This window comes from Mugil cephalus, chromosome 2 (assembly GCF_022458985.1).
Source record: "Mugil cephalus isolate CIBA_MC_2020 chromosome 2, CIBA_Mcephalus_1.1, whole genome shotgun sequence".
NCBI classification, from domain to species: domain Eukaryota; kingdom Metazoa; phylum Chordata; class Actinopteri; order Mugiliformes; family Mugilidae; genus Mugil; species Mugil cephalus.
This window is the reverse complement of record NC_061771.1, coordinates 22,739,936-22,755,105: the sequence shown is the minus strand read 5'-3', so window position 1 is coordinate 22,755,105 and position 15,170 is coordinate 22,739,936. Positions and strand designations below refer to the sequence as shown.

At 47.5% G+C, this 15,170-nt stretch overlaps 2 protein-coding genes across 12 annotated transcripts in view; one reads left to right on the top strand and one right to left on the bottom strand.

Moving 5' to 3' along the window:
• Positions 1-6,666, bottom strand: part of adgrl3.1 (adhesion G protein-coupled receptor L3.1) — a 137,469-nt gene extending 130,803 nt beyond the window's left edge. For 10 of the 11 annotated variants that reach the window (XM_047577675.1, XM_047577679.1, XM_047577680.1 and 7 more), the window contains exon 1: positions 5,973-6,666. The gene's annotated coding sequence lies outside the window, so the exon portion shown is untranslated. The remainder of the gene's footprint in view (positions 1-5,972) is intronic. The other variant, XM_047577676.1, reaches the window with a different exon arrangement.
• A 998-nt stretch (positions 6,667-7,664) lies between these two features.
• The window catches only part of si:dkey-92j12.5 (multiple PDZ domain protein), a 39,300-nt gene continuing 31,794 nt past the window's right edge, over positions 7,665-15,170 (top strand). The window contains exons 1-14 of the mRNA XM_047575104.1: positions 7,665-7,955; positions 8,785-8,877; positions 9,695-9,861; positions 10,984-11,211; positions 11,448-11,516; positions 11,711-11,833; positions 12,184-12,267; positions 12,363-12,470; positions 12,601-12,703; positions 12,786-12,877; positions 13,129-13,342; positions 13,578-13,652; positions 14,266-14,345; positions 14,444-14,590. Of these exons, the coding sequence (XP_047431060.1) occupies positions 8,865-8,877; positions 9,695-9,861; positions 10,984-11,211; positions 11,448-11,516; positions 11,711-11,833; positions 12,184-12,267; positions 12,363-12,470; positions 12,601-12,703; positions 12,786-12,877; positions 13,129-13,342; positions 13,578-13,652; positions 14,266-14,345; positions 14,444-14,590 (1,503 nt within the window). The 5' untranslated portion in view covers positions 7,665-7,955; positions 8,785-8,864. The remainder of the gene's footprint in view (positions 7,956-8,784; positions 8,878-9,694; positions 9,862-10,983; positions 11,212-11,447; positions 11,517-11,710; positions 11,834-12,183; positions 12,268-12,362; positions 12,471-12,600; positions 12,704-12,785; positions 12,878-13,128; positions 13,343-13,577; positions 13,653-14,265; positions 14,346-14,443; positions 14,591-15,170) is intronic.

The following is a 15,170-nucleotide window of genomic DNA, read 5'->3' as shown; positions in this document are numbered from 1 at the left end:
TTGAAAGGGCTATGGACTGTGGACACAGGCGACACAAAGCAGCTGCTCCATCAAGTCATGTGTAAAAAGAAATATATATATATATATATATGTATGGGCATTGTGACACTGTGGCTTTTATGACATTATCGGGGCAAGGAAACATTTCGTCCTCTTTCACACACTGTCAACAGTTGAAGGTGATATAAAAAAGTAACGTCAGTAATTCCAGCTTCAGATCTCTTTGAGCCTCTGCTCGTGCCTCGCTAGTTTCCAGTAGAAGGGTCCACTTCTGGTTCAGCTTCAACTCGGACAGATGGCCCGACGTTACCTTCCAGCGGTCTTTGATATGAAGCAGAATTTATTGTTGAATTGATATTCTGCAAGCTGCCCAGTCCTTAGGCATTTCCAGCACTCCAGCACCACCACCACCGCCGCCATGCTTGACGTCACTATCTCTGGTACATCTGTCCAGAGCATGTTACTCCAGAAGGTCTGGTCTTTGCCTGTGCGTTCAGTGACAAACTGTAGTGTTTGCTCTAATTTACTTTTTGGACTGCCGAGACCTCTTCCTGGCACGACTTCCGGGCAGGTCAAATCTGATTTCTTTCTGACGGCGGACGTGTACCCTTTTGACGCCTAGGGATGGGTACCGATAGTCGGTACCACAGTGGCACCAGCGCTGACGCAAACAAACTCAGATTCCGGTGCCACTGAATTTTTAATTACCGTCCTCTCAGCTCCTTTTTTCCCTCCAAGAACCTTGATGAAAATTTGTCAAGTGCAAATAAAAAAGCCCCACATGCCGATGCTACATGTGACGTCACGTCGGTTTTTCAACTGCATGGATGGGAGTGAACCTTCAAAGTGAATGCAGCCAAGCGGTCAAAGGTTTGGCTGTACTTCACCTCAAAAGATGCAGACTGGGCAACCTGCCACAAAGGAGGTTGGTAACGCCTGGAATTTGATGAAACATCCGACGACGCATAGCATTTTATTTTTTTTTTAAATGTATGTCTTTGATAGCCTGCCAGAGCCCACACCAGCGGAGTTAGCAGCGGCGCCGGAGATGAGAGCAGTGGATACACTGCTGTTCTTATTATGATAATTATGATATTATGTTTGGTGTGGATTTTATTTTATATTGGTTAATTTATTTCTTAGTCTTGGTTGTATTTATACTATTTGAATTAATATTCTGTTCAACTTGCACGTTCTCCATTCTTTAAGCACCAGTTCGGGCACATTTTAAGCACCGGTTTTACCTTAATGGTACCCATCCCCAGTGACACCAGCCGTTGAGGGAATCACCTGCAGGTTCTGTGGTTCTAAGAGTGTTTTTGTTTGTTGCATTAAAATATTTGTTTCAAAAAGTTATGGGAACTTTTTCATAAGCATCTTTTTTCTGAAGGAAACAAAAAAAAAAACAAGGTTGAACTGAATGACACCAAATCTGGAACCCTATTCCAATTTTATGGATTTGAAGACATTTGTTTCTTGTTTTTCCTGTTTCAGTTGAGACGTCATAAGCTTCTGTGGGATTTTATTATTTTGCTCACGACAGCAGTTTACTGAATGTGCTGATCGTCCATTAGTAGACTAAATCCTGCTTTTTAGGGACTGTAATTGGTTTTACCTACTTGAGCTCCTCAAATTGATCACGTCGAAAAAAACAAACAAGATGGTGAAGTAGAGGCCATCAGCGTGGTTAGGTTACTTTTCAGGATGGAGGGTAGGTTAAACCATTCGATATGTGTTTTCCCTGGGATTTTTACGGTAAAAATAAAGCATCACATCATCACGTAATATTTATCTTAATAAATTTCCTTGGAGTAATCATTTTTAGACTTGATTTACATTTGCACATATTGATTTATCCATCATTCCTATCCCATGCACAACCTAACGTCTTTTGACTGGTTGAATTTGACCATTACAAAAGGGAGTTTGGGGACATTTCACCTCTTTTCAGCGCCTTTTCCTGCTTGTGGTTTCAGTAGTGTCTCTAAGAACATGCCCTATTTTTCCATCTAGTTGTCTGCTAATGGCTCTCAGGTGCCTTCGCAAGATGCTTAGCTCAATAATAGTGCTGTCATTTTGGAAGAAGTCCAAAAGCGCAATAACATTGGGGGAAATGTTCCTCCTGAACACTGATCCAGCTCAGAAACCTAGGTTGCAAGTCTCACACTAGTCTCACTGTCAGGCCACGGGTTCTCATTTTTATAAAAGGTCCTCACGTGATGAGGCCATCCATGTCGTCGTCATTTTGTGTCAGAAAAAGGGCTAAAACTGTCGGAAAATGGTAGCAATGTCCATCATGAAAAGATCTTCGACAGCGTAACAGGCCTTGTTTAAGCCATGTATCACTTTGCTATCAACACATCTTTTGGATTTTGATATATTTCCATTTTTTTTAAAGGAACAGCTAATAAGATGCACACAGTAACAAAAAATTAAACATCCTACTACTTAGAGTGGGCACCTAAACAGACATGACCAACCTACGAGAAGGTCTGACCTTAAATGAACGATGCAGCAGCATCATTAATTGAATACAATCAGTTTGTTGCCAGCTGATGACAACTGTTGAATAAGACTATAATGATTTCATAGTAAAAGTTAAAATTCAGAGGTAAGATAACAAAAGGATTTATAAAATAGATTTGAAAAAAAATGGTTTGATGCAGACGCGACCTACACTTTAGACCTTGATTAGGTGTCGTGGTGCTGCTGACGTTGGTTTTAATTACAGCGTTCCGCTAAACAACAAAATGTATCATATTCAGCACCACACAAACAGCCCACAGCACATTTGCATGAGCAGGCAGGCCAACGGTGTACATTTACTTCAATCCGCCCCAAAGTACAGACGGATATTAGGCTGTGGTGGTTCAGGCAGAAAGCCGTCCAATAGTTCCATATTTAGACAGAGTAAGACATCCATCTCTGGAGGGCTATTCTAGTCGAGGCCAAAGGAGCAATGAGTCAGTCAATGACCTGGGATCTGACAGCTAGTCGTCTGCTACCGGTTTTCCCCTTTCCCAGGCATTTATCTAATCAGCTAGCCAAGTAACTGCGCCGTTCTCTCGTCGCGGTTTCGCACGTTAAGCGAGGTGGACTGAGCCGAGAGCTCCAGTCAACGGTGGAGAATGGTGCGGGCTCTTCTACTTCTTCTTCTTCTTCTTCTTTGTGGGAAACGAAGGGTAGGAGGGAGGCTGCGTTAACACATGACCGAGTTCTGTAGGTGGAAGAGGAAGACGGGGGAAAGATCTGGGCTCATTATTTCGATACGGGAGGGAGACGTCGTCTCGCGCAAGGAGAGGGGCTTTTGAATTAGGTTAAGCTCGATGCACACAGTGGGGCAGAGGCTGGGAATGTGAATCATCGTGGCATTATGAAATACTGCACAGAAATTCTGCAGCTCTGTTTCCACTGAAACATTATATTATTATTGCAGCATTAAGAGTTGTTGGTTTTTGTTCAGCTTAAGCCACCGGAGCGACGGTTTATTTATGCGAGGATGCTGGTTGTCTCTGCGAGCATAACAAACACCCCCTTCTGTTTATCTACATGGCTCTCCGACACAAACCTTTACCTTCGCATGCATAAATTATCTAAACAGAGGAATGGATCCAAGGAACAGCAAAGTCTTTCAAAAAACACTTGTTAAAATGGTTCCAGGGAAATCGGCCCTTGGGTTCTGTACACCCACTAAACAGAATTAATTGCGCAAGTGTTGAAGTTAGACTCTCTAATAACCCTTGACGGTGTAAATAAAGACTTCAGTAACAAGCTAGTTACACTTGTTACAAAAACTGATTATATGCCTGCTTGTCTTAATGTTCGTCCGCGTGCATGCGTCTGCTGTTCTCTGTCTGCTGCGGATCATGTTGTCTGCCGAGGTTTATTTGCATTATCTCGAGGTTCGGACTCCAGCTCAAGATGCTTAACATATGAGCCTTTATTTAAATTGCAGGCTGCTTTCATTACCGGGTAACGTGCTGTTATTGGAGCCCTCCAAATTGAAACCAAATATTGTGCTGCATTAACAGCTCCAAACAAAGAGAGTCAGGCCTCAGCCAATCGAGCAGAACAATCCGAATTAGCACAGCCATCGCGTGTTTTCCCCGGCAAGGAGCTCTGTCTGTCTTGTGAATCATAACAGAGAGAAACCCGTGACCTGATTAAGGGAGGACAGACAGACCTCCAGTCAGCAGAATGCGCGATCGCTGCTGTTGCACATTGTACAGCTTCAGGTGCTTCACACAACATCAGTGCCGTAGCTGAACGTGACCCAAGATGCTCTCTGACACTCCTTGGATTCACAGTGTGGCATCTCACAAACATCCCGTGACTTTCTCTGGAGAGGCTTTCCGCGTTTGGACAGGAAAACACAAATGCTACTTAAAAAGAATTATCAAACGGCAACAACTTTGGATTCGGAACGGAAATTTTATTTTACTTCGTTTTTGGACCGCGTTCCTCAAATAATTAAAACAAATAATTATTCCGGTGTATAAGTGAAACCCAGGAACCGTAGGATCACTTAGACACAAACAGATGCACTCGCGACAAATGACTTACTGATTTTCATCTCATCTACAAACATAATAGCGTCCTTGGAGACAGGCCTGTTTAAAACAGATGCTGCCAAAATGGCAGCCAAGCAAATCTATGTAAAAAAAAATAAAAAATATTCTCTGGTATGAAGGCAAAGATATCTGCCTACACTGACCATTCCCCACCTGCACAGCAGATTTCCTTGGAGACACCTTTTTCCTCAGCTGCAGCACTGAGTCAACACACTGTCAACCGCTTCAAACCAACAACCACCCCTCGTTTCGAACTCGGATCAACACAAAGAGTTTGCGTAGTATGTAGTTGCTGATAGCAATTTGGATGTTGAGAGTGCAGTGATTCAAAAGGGCAGGCCCACAGCCACCCAAGCAGACAGATGACTATGAAGGCCCGCTCCAACTTCCTGATACCCGCAATTATTGCACATGTGATTAACCAGTGTCAGTGGAGATTAAGGAAAGACAAAAGGCTGCGTGGCTGCGTCCCCGTGCAGCTCCTTGTCAGTGTGCCCTGTGCATCTGTGGCCACACAAATCTGAAGCCTGCTGCTAGATTAGGTCAAGATCGAAGGACTGTGCCACCTTCAGTAGTTTTCGGTTTCACATCAAGGTCATCTGCAACCCCCGGACGCCTCCTCTGTAAATAAGAGCCGCGGCTTTCACTCATGAATCCGCATGATTGACGTATCCTGGGGTGCACCGGCTCTGCTGGATACTCCTTTTCCTGCAGAGCCGCTGGATTTGACTCTGGATTTTTTGGACTGCGGCTGACGAACCAGCGCGGCCCAGAATAAGCCGTAACTGCATTCCAATATACTCAGATGACAAGCGCGTAACATAGGAGGAGGGGGGAGGTGGAGGAGGGGGGGGGGGGGGGGGGGGGGGGAGAAAAAGACCTGAGGAGGTGAGCACTCGGTCTATCTGTCATCCATCACGCTGAGGCTTGTGATTTGTCGCTGCGCCTTGCAGTGAGGCACAAACATGCGGCTACGGAATAATAATTCTGTGTACACCCTGGCACAGGAGCCGTCACGGGATAATGTGATTGCATTGATTATTTTCCAAAAAGGTATCACTGCTCATTGCTTCGCCCCGGCGACATCTCGCATCCGAGCGACGCCCATGCAGCCACAAGACGCCGGACCATCATCTCAACAAATACGAAAAAACTATATAGTGAACCCCCCCTCTCAGAAATTCGTCCATTAAGGCCAGTTTCCGCGCCCCTCAAGCACAATAATGGCAGGCCACATTCCCATGGGCATCCGTGAGAACCAAAGTCGGCGCTGCCATAAAGCTTTCGGAGCATCCCAGTGACAGACACAGGTTGACATGTAGCCAAGAGGTTTGACGGCGTCCGCCGGTGATGTCTGGGGGAGAAAAAAAATCATTTGTGAGGGAAGGAGCGCATTCTTACCGTGTGACCAGCCGCAGAGATGTATGGGAGCACATAAACACATCCAGCGCAGAGAGGAGTCGGGAATAACCCTTTCTGCGCTCCCTCGCACAGTCAACGGAACGCAGATCTCGGTTAGAAACGGGCTCTATCTTCCCAATCGATAGATTTCTCTTACTGGTGGTTGGCGCCTCGGCTCCCGGCTCTACAGTTAATTCTCGCTGCTGCAAAACGACGTGCGGCCAGCTCTTCCCGAAAGAGAGGATGGAAATAAAGCTGAGGGTGTAATAAACCAAAGAGGTGCGTGCTTAGTATCCCGAACGGCGCTCACACGGGAGGAGGTTTCGCGGTCGTCCAAACGCACCAAGTCCAGTGCTGGAGTGCTGGAGGAGGACAGAGGCGTATCTCTCCCTCTCCCTCTCACTCTCTCTATCCGTCTGTCTGTATCCCTTCCTCCGTCCCTCCCTTCCCCTCTCTCTCTTTATGTTCTTACTGACTTCTGCCGAAGTCCACGGGCGCGGGGCGCAGCGGAGCAGAGGACCGTGGTCAACGCACGCAGAGAGAGAGAGAGAGCGGGGTCAGAAATGACAAACCAATTTGGAGGCGCGGTGAATGCTCGGTTGATCAGAGCGCAGTCCGGCGAGAGGAGCGCTGCGTTGCAGGCGGGCGGGGAGCAGAGGGTGGGTGGAGGGCTGAGAGGAGAGGGTGATGATTCCTGCCTGGGGGATGCAGGGAGAGATGAAGTGGGGCGTCTGGTGGAAAACACGGAACTGGATCTGGCTCCTAAAACTCTGGACCGAGGGCTCCACCTGCCGTGTGAAAACACAAAGGGGACGCCAAACTTTCCTTTCGCGGCGAGGACGGCGTTCACACAGCGCCGCAGCAGACAACTTCCACGGACACGGCCAGTACTGAAGTACGGTCCCTGGTGATGTTTGCTGCGACGTTGTTGCCGCACACGACTTTGGCGGACCGCTGCGTAATGGCGCAATTCACTGTCACACACCCAAACCGTGAGGGATTCAAATGAAATCCCCGTTTTAACCCGACCAGTCGCGCCCTGCGTGTGTTTAAATTGCGGATTACGGTCACCGATGCCAATTTGAAATTAGAAGTGAAGTGTGGACGGAGTAGCCTACAAGTAGTCAGACAGAAGCACTTTGCCCGGTAGCAGCCTGCTGGACAGACACGGGAGACAATCTGTGGAAAATAATTAGCTGAAAAAGTTGTGAAGAATAAAAGGCAATGCACGTTTGAGCAAAAGAAATGTGTTTTCAGCTGATCTAACTTGCAAAACAAAATATAGTTTATTGAACAGGCCGTGCGCGTAATACTATATGATAAGTATATTAATTAACCTATGAGATATAAATACATGCATGCATATTAAAGCGGAAACCATGGCAACACACCTTTGCAGCTGCAATCCAAACGTAACATTTAGTACAACTATTAACAAATTTCCACAAGTTGTTGCCAATGTTATAACATAGGCTGTTTTATTATAATTATTAATACTAATAATTATTATTATTACTAAATTCATGCAGGGCTAATGAAGCTAGAACACTAGCAAACCGGCTGTCCCTCTAAACCCCATTTATCATTTGCCCCGGTGAAATGTATCACGGGATTACTGCAGGCCACCTCTTTATCATTAGGGATGAGCTCTCTTTGTGCTTGAGATCAGAGGGTGACATGCGCACTGCACGGGACGCTCGCAAGCCGCGGACGCAACGCCGCAGCAACACACACACAACATTTTTTTTTTTTTTTTTAACAAAAAAATAAATAAATAAACAAATAAAGCGCTCACCTTGCTACCTGATATTTCGCCGCGTCTCGACGAGCTGTTATGACTTGCTCCACCGGGAAAGTGTCAGCCCTGCTACTCGGTGGAGGTACGTTTCCCCCCGCGGACCGGAGAAGGTGGCGTTTGTGCGTGCGCGCTGTGCCTCGAGCCCAGCGGGGACCTGTTGATCGTCCACCGGCGCCGCAATGGAGGTGAGATGAAGCTCTCGGCGCCCGAGACCAGTTTCTGAACTGTCCCCTGTCGCCGTCCCCCCTTGTTCGTCACAGGAACGCGTCTAAGGTCATTTTTTATTTTTCACATGTCAATTAACCGTTAGCCTTGTAGATTGCGTGTCGAATCAGCGGCTAATGAGCTCCCAATTACGGCACGCCGTCAATATGTAATGTCTTGTCATATTTAGAAACATGCGGCATCGCTTTAATATCAACAGGTATAAGATATAGATTTCATTACGCCGCCGTGAAGGGCATGTAGGCTCCGGCGCGCGCGCGCACCCTCGCGCGTATCAATGCATTCTAATTAGATTTCAGATGAGACGTTGTCATTTCCAGCCCCATCGTTTTGCAAATCAAATCATGTCACTGGCATCATGCTTTGAAGCCATACAGGCTCCCCCTCAAGACGGAGTAGTCGGGAGGCCGCGTGTCTCTGTTAATTACCATCACTGGCTGATAAAGCCTTTTGGAGGAGACTTAAATCCCGCTAAAGAGCATTAGGTGACAAGCGAGGCGCTTGCAAGGAGGCATGGCACGGGCCCCGGAGGAGAAGATGCAGGGGGAAGAATGATACACAAGGCTGAACAGATGTAAAATAATTATTAGTATAATGACTATTCATTCTGGGATAAGGAAGGAGCTAATCAAAGTTTTTTTTTTCTTTTTCGTTGCCAAATCTGCACATTAATAAAATGTTTCTTCAAGGAGAAGCGTCTTCCTGCACAATTTCGTTACTATTTTACAACAGAGTAGGACAGTTTGTACACTTTAAAGCACAAACCTTGTTTTTTTGTTCCTGTTGCAGGTGAAAAGCGGAGAAGAACAGTGACATTTAACTGGGACTGGGAAGGAAACATTTTCGCTCAGGCGTCCTCTCAGGCTCCAATGGAAATCATGGGTAAGTGTATTCAGTGACCTCCTGGTGCAGAGCACAGTTTTAAAACCGAATGTGTTACCTCTGTAATACTCCCCACCGCCGCCGCCGCCGCCATCATCACACGCTTACAATTAAGGTGTCAAGCACGCTGGTTCCAGCCAGACAGGAGGGAATGGTTACACGTGCAGGTGGCATAGATCTCCCAGTCTGGTCGGTAGTCAAAACTCTGCGGTGAGGAGTTTACAGGGTTTTAACCTTCTGCCACATACAATTACTGCTGTGGTTGCTTGTGCTCATCAGCTGCCTCGCTGCTAAATAAACAAGGGCACAGGGTCACCGCCCAAGATTTCAGCTTTCTGATTTGGCTGTGTTGTGCTGCGCTACGGATGCTCCTTTAGCATCACCTTATGCCTATTCATTGGGTTCGGTCTAAACCTGCCTGCTTTGGTTTTGGACACATTAACCCAAGACTTGGCATTTGAAGCAACTTTTGATTTCGACTTTAGCGACGTTGGTTCAAGGAGTTTTTCTCTGCAAAGAAAGCACATTTTTCCTCTACTCACACCTCTAAAGCATAGCTGTTCATATATATATATATATATATATATATATATATATATATATATATATATATATATATATTTACTCTCTTGCTATTCCCAGTGGCATCTGTAAGTGTTGCCGATTCATAGCTTAATATCAAAAGTTTGTCTTTGTGTCTGGGTCGCACAGCGTCTTTCACAACATGTATAAAGAACCAAGCAAACAAAAAACACCCAAATGTGCATAATCCCGCTCCCGAATGACACGAATGATATACCGTACGATCTCTCTGCAGATACCCAGTGTGCCTTGGAGGCTGTGGAGAGACTGCAAGCCAAATTGAAGGAGAGAGGCGAGGCCCCCACTCAGGAGAAGCTGTCCCTGTTAAAGACTGTCCTGCAGAGCCCCCTCTTCCTCCATATTCTCAGCTTACAGCAAGCTCAGCGGAAGCCCCCGGCGAAGGTACAGCATGGGATTGAGCGCGTGGGCGTTTGGTGTGTATTGAATGAGGTGAAGAGGGAGACGGAATCATTCCCAAAATACTGAATGCAGGAACCAAACTGGATGCGTAATCAGCTTACCTAAGCTTACCACTAAAGCCCTGAGAAAGAGAGAAGGGGGGTTGGGTGGGGGGAGCGGGAAGAGGCTGTATATCATGTTGAAGAGTTTGCAGAAGTCATTTGTGACGGTATCATAAGTTTTTGCCGGGGCGTGTGTGCCCGTGTTGGCCGCGCGTGTGTGCCAGTGATGGCGCCGTAACATCCGCGACACCACGAAGGCGCTGAACTCGCTCGTTAGTCCTGAGCGTCGCCGCTTCGTAGCCGGCCATTGTGGTGTATTCTAATAGGCTAACTGTCAGTCTACACACACAGACGTTATTAGATTAGCGATGTGGCATGAGCCCGTGGACATTTGGATCACATTCCAGGAGACGTGGCACAGGACTTTGCCACAGGTTTTCACAGATATGACGTTAGGTCCGAATGAAATGGCCGTAAAGAATATTGCTATTCTATGTCTATTTCAACAGATGTTGTTAGAACTATGTATACAGATCAGGGATAGATGTAAACTCCCTTTTATAGTTCGAAAGCGAAACATCTGTGGTAGTGAAAAGAAGCCTTTATCTCAGATCCTTGTGTTCCCACTCTCCTATCTTCTCCCTCCTTGCTCCATTACAAATCTGTCTTTCTCTGCTTCCTCCCCCCCCACACACTTTTGGTTAACTCACATTAACCCTCCCCCCCTCCACGTCTTTCTTCATTGCCTCTCAGTGCCCTCCTTTCTCACTTTCTTTATCCGTTCTCTGTTCCTCTATCACTCTCTCATCCTCATTCGTCTCTACCTCCGTATCTCGTTTCTTCAATTAATGTCGCCACTTCTCCATCACGCCCCCCCCCCCCCCATCCCATCCCATTCCTCTATCTAGTACCTCACCCATTTCCCCATCACTTCTTCTCCCATCTTCTCTTACACTCTCTCCGCCTGCACCCCCGCCCGATCCGTCTTCGGTTCTCGCATCTTCCCTCCATGTCCCCGTGCCTGCAGTTCATCCCCGCGTTAATGCTCTCTAACTCCAACCAGGTCAAGGGCATCACCAAGTCCGTGTCCATGAACTGTGGCCCGTGCCCGGGAATGCCAGTGGGGCTGAAGTCACTGAGCCACAGTGACTCATACACGTGGGCCGTGGAGAACCGAAGGCCCAGCACTGCCAGATCGTTCCACAAGGATGGCAGCGTTTCATCTTTGGGCTCGCAGGAGCTGTGCCTGTCAGACGTCTTCCCAGACAACTGCACTCAAACCGAATCTCAGGTATGTTAAAAAAAAAAATAAAAAATCCATATATATATCATGATCACTTAGGAGCAGCGTAGTAATAGGGACCCTCGGCCCATGAGGATCCATGGATACGAAATATTTGATTTACTTCCACCTGAAAAATGGAACCCTAACCCTAACCCTAACCCCAGCTGGACATCAGCCGAGTTCTCGGTTCACTCGGCGTAACCTCGAATCCGCTTTCACACGTGGCATCTATTTTCTTCTAGTACTGCACCCCCCCTCGAATCTCCCGCACCATGTCAATGGGGAGAAACCTTTCCGCTATCGCACACGAGGTACAGTAGGCTAGCATGTGAGGTGTTACTGTAAAAGCTGCTAAATGTGTGTAGGCGTAAATGTGGGCGTAGACAAACAAGGGAATTGAACATCGCTTCGACCACTTAATACTGTTTAATCAGGACTGATCTCACCCCCTCCCTCCCCTCCCTCCCTACCCTCTGTCTGTCTCCCTTCCTCTTGCGCTAACCAGAGGCGCCACGTGGAGATGATAGAGCTGACCAACGATGGGAAGGGACTTGGCTTTGGCATCATAGGGGGACGGAGCACGGGAGTCATGGTCAAGACCATCCTCCCCGGAGGAGCAGCTGGTAGGGTAAGTCTGAGCCTTCAACAGCAACTCGGCGGAAAAGTTTTGTTAAAAAAAAAAAAAAAAAAAAAAAAAATGCACCTTTTCTGTATCACAGTAAGTTGAGAGGATTGATATCACTGTCAAGCGGTTGACAGCCTAGTTTTTCTTCCCGACTGGAAGCGGGGGGAAACAGATAGGTTGGCTCCGACACAGATTGGTTCCACAATCAGCACTTCTAACACTCGCTAATTTAGTTTATACTAAATAGTATAAACTTTATAGTTTAAATAGCCTGCGAAAGCAAATAAAGTCAATTGCAGCGCAAACACGCTTAAGTGTCGTAACTGAAATGTTCCCCTAATGGGGTCCCTCAGGATAAGCGTCTGCGCAGCGGAGACCAAATCCTGCGCATCGGAGACACCGATTTAGCCGGAATGAACAGCGAGCAGGTGGCGCAGGTGAGGTATCACGCGTGGCATTTTCATAGTGCAGGCGATGGAAAGGACCTTAATTCTTTATTTATTCGCGCGCCATCACTTTCATTTTGGGCCAGGTGCTGCGAAACGCTGGTAACAGAGTGAAACTGCTCATCGCTAGGGACGTCCCCAAGGAGAACCACGTCTCGTCCCCGGCCCTCAGCCAGGACAGCTTGGATGGCGCGGTGCGTGTTTTAAAAGCTGTCGTCGCATAATTGGCATAATCAAAGTTTTTATGAGAAATAAGCAGCATTTCAGCGACATTAAACGCATTCTCTGCACCGGAATGTTTTCCTTCCTGCTGCTTCCTTCCAGCTCAGCGACTTGAACGATGACTGCGAGTTCAGCGTGCAGTTCACTAAAAACAGCCGGGGCCTGGGATTCACCATCTCCAGCTACATAGGCGATCTCAACTCAGGTGTGTGGCTCTTGTGCAAACACGGCATCTTCGTAACGTTTCTCTCTACCGTTCCCTTTAACGTATATTGCGCTCTCCTCAGTCTACAGCGCCGGCGTGATCGTGAAGAGCATAGTGAAAGGCAGCACCGTCGATCAAGATGGACGCATCCGCATCGGAGACATCATCCTGTCTGTGAGTATTTGTAAAAAAAAAAACAAAAAAAACAACAACAGATGGTTGTTTTATTGTTCTCTCTGAAGACAAACACCTCGCTGTGTTCCATATATTCTCTGCAGTCTACGGCTTTTGATAGTTCTACACACCAATTAGGGTCTCGTTTATTCTGCGCCCAGCTCACCTTTTACACTATTTTTTGTCTCATCAAAACCTCCGTTTCTTGCTATTTTTCGTTGCCCTTACATCTGCTGTCACCCTCGCCTCAGGTGGATGGGGTGAGCCTGCAGGGCTGCAGCGAGCAGCGCGCCATGGAGGTGCTGAGGAGGACGGGCCCCTTCGTCAGGCTGAAGCTGCTGAGGAAAGCCGTCCGCCTGAGCCACATCCTGCCCCCGGTTCCTCCCCTGCAGCCGCTCCGGCACTCCCACAGCTTCCACGAGGGCAACCCGTACCGAGTGGGCCTCAACAAGATTCAAGAGACAGGTGCTCTGCGCTGGGAAAGAGACGCACGTCGGCTTAATTGTATCGCGGGGGAATCAGTTAGGATGTTACCGAGCAAATGGAGAGGGTGCAGATGTTTTTCTCGTAAACTTATTACGCCGGTAATTCTCTGCTGAGTCAAATCGTGGCTTAAGCAAAGAAAAGTAAAGTGTTTCTTTCTTTTTTTTTTGTGTGTATGTTTTTCGGATCCCTGCGCGTGCGCTTCGACGCCTTCCAGGAATCTCGTCTCTGCGCGAAATCTCCCGGCGAGCGGCGTGCGCCAACCGCCGACCCCGCCACGACTCCAGGAACGGTGAGCTCTCCCTTCCACCGCGCGGCACCGTAGTCTGGGACCCGGAGCGTGGGACTCGGTCTGATGATACTGATTGGACTCTGGGAGCAGCCCCGTGTGCCAGTGAAGCATGTTCCTTGACGGGGGTCTATTTATAGTAGTGTGCAATCATGTGTTTATCCAACTCATTCAGCTCATTCCAGATGATTTGTCTCTCACACCGCCTGCATATAGGGCTTTATTTAGACAAGAATTTTTGGGCTTGATTAGAGAGCACGGGCAAATAAGCCCTGATTGCTGTGCGGCTTTAAAAGATGAATGAGAAAACATTAGTTTGCCAAGAAATCACAAGATGGTGGATGTGAATATGCATGCTCATTATGTGTGTGTGTGCGTGTGTGTGTGCCTGTCTGAGTGGTTGTGTGTTGACACTCTCTTCTGCCTCAAGGAGAATTATGTTGTCTTCTCTGTGCGCTACAGCCAAGGTGATGTTTTCATATAGGATCCCGTTCTTTATCGATTGGATCCCCTGGTGCTTGGCCCACTGTGAATTGAAGTGCGCGAGGGCGCCTGGGTTCACACATCTTTGCGCGTGCGACACAAGGGTGATCGAGCGTGTGAACGTATGTTACAGGTGTTAAACTCACTGAGGCCGAGGAGGAAAACCTGAGGAGGAGGTGGCAGCATGCGGTCGGGTCCCGATATGAAGTCATTGTACGTCCCTCGTCAGTTCCTAGCACGTCAGTTCATCTCTCGTTGCTTTTTTTCTTGCTGTTCCCGCCACTTATTTTCTCTCTCTCCACCCGTTTCAGGTGTGTCAGCTGGAGCGTTTCAGCGAGACCAGCGGCCTGGGCATCAGCCTGGAGGCCAGGGCCGGACATCACTACCTGTGTTCCATCTTACCGGAGGGGCCCGTGGGCCAAAGCGGCAAGATCTTCACCGGGGACCAGATACTGGAGGTGATGGAGCCAAGTGGTTTGCACCACATCTTTAAGTCATTTGGTTTCGATGTGAAATCACGGGTTAAAATGTGATTGGCGCGGGAATGATTATTTTTACACATCTGTGAGATATTCGTTTATGGTGCTCTAGATTTCTGCTTTCATTTAAGCGTGCTGTTCAACATCTATTGTACATATCAGAGGCGGTTTTTGAAGCCGAAAACTTACGCTATATATAATTTACTGCTGTTGCTTAATTATTGTATGCAAATCCTCCTCCTCCTCCTCCAGCGTGCACATTTACGCATCCACATGCATGACTTATCTTGATGACCAGTCTGTCTTGGACAAATTTTAGTGACTTTAATTGACGAAACAGGACGCGCTGCCAAACTGGCTTGTGTCCTCCGTATCTCCGAGGGGACAAGCCAACATCTGTGTCGCGGCTCGAGCCTTTGATCTCTTTCAGATGGTATCAGCTCGGCAAAGCCATTGTTCGTCGGCTTTGTTTTAAATGAGCCTCGCCCGCTTTGGTGACCTCGATCAGCATGAACTGTTCCTGCTGTGACTGAGGCCACTAATTCCTGGCATACAAAAT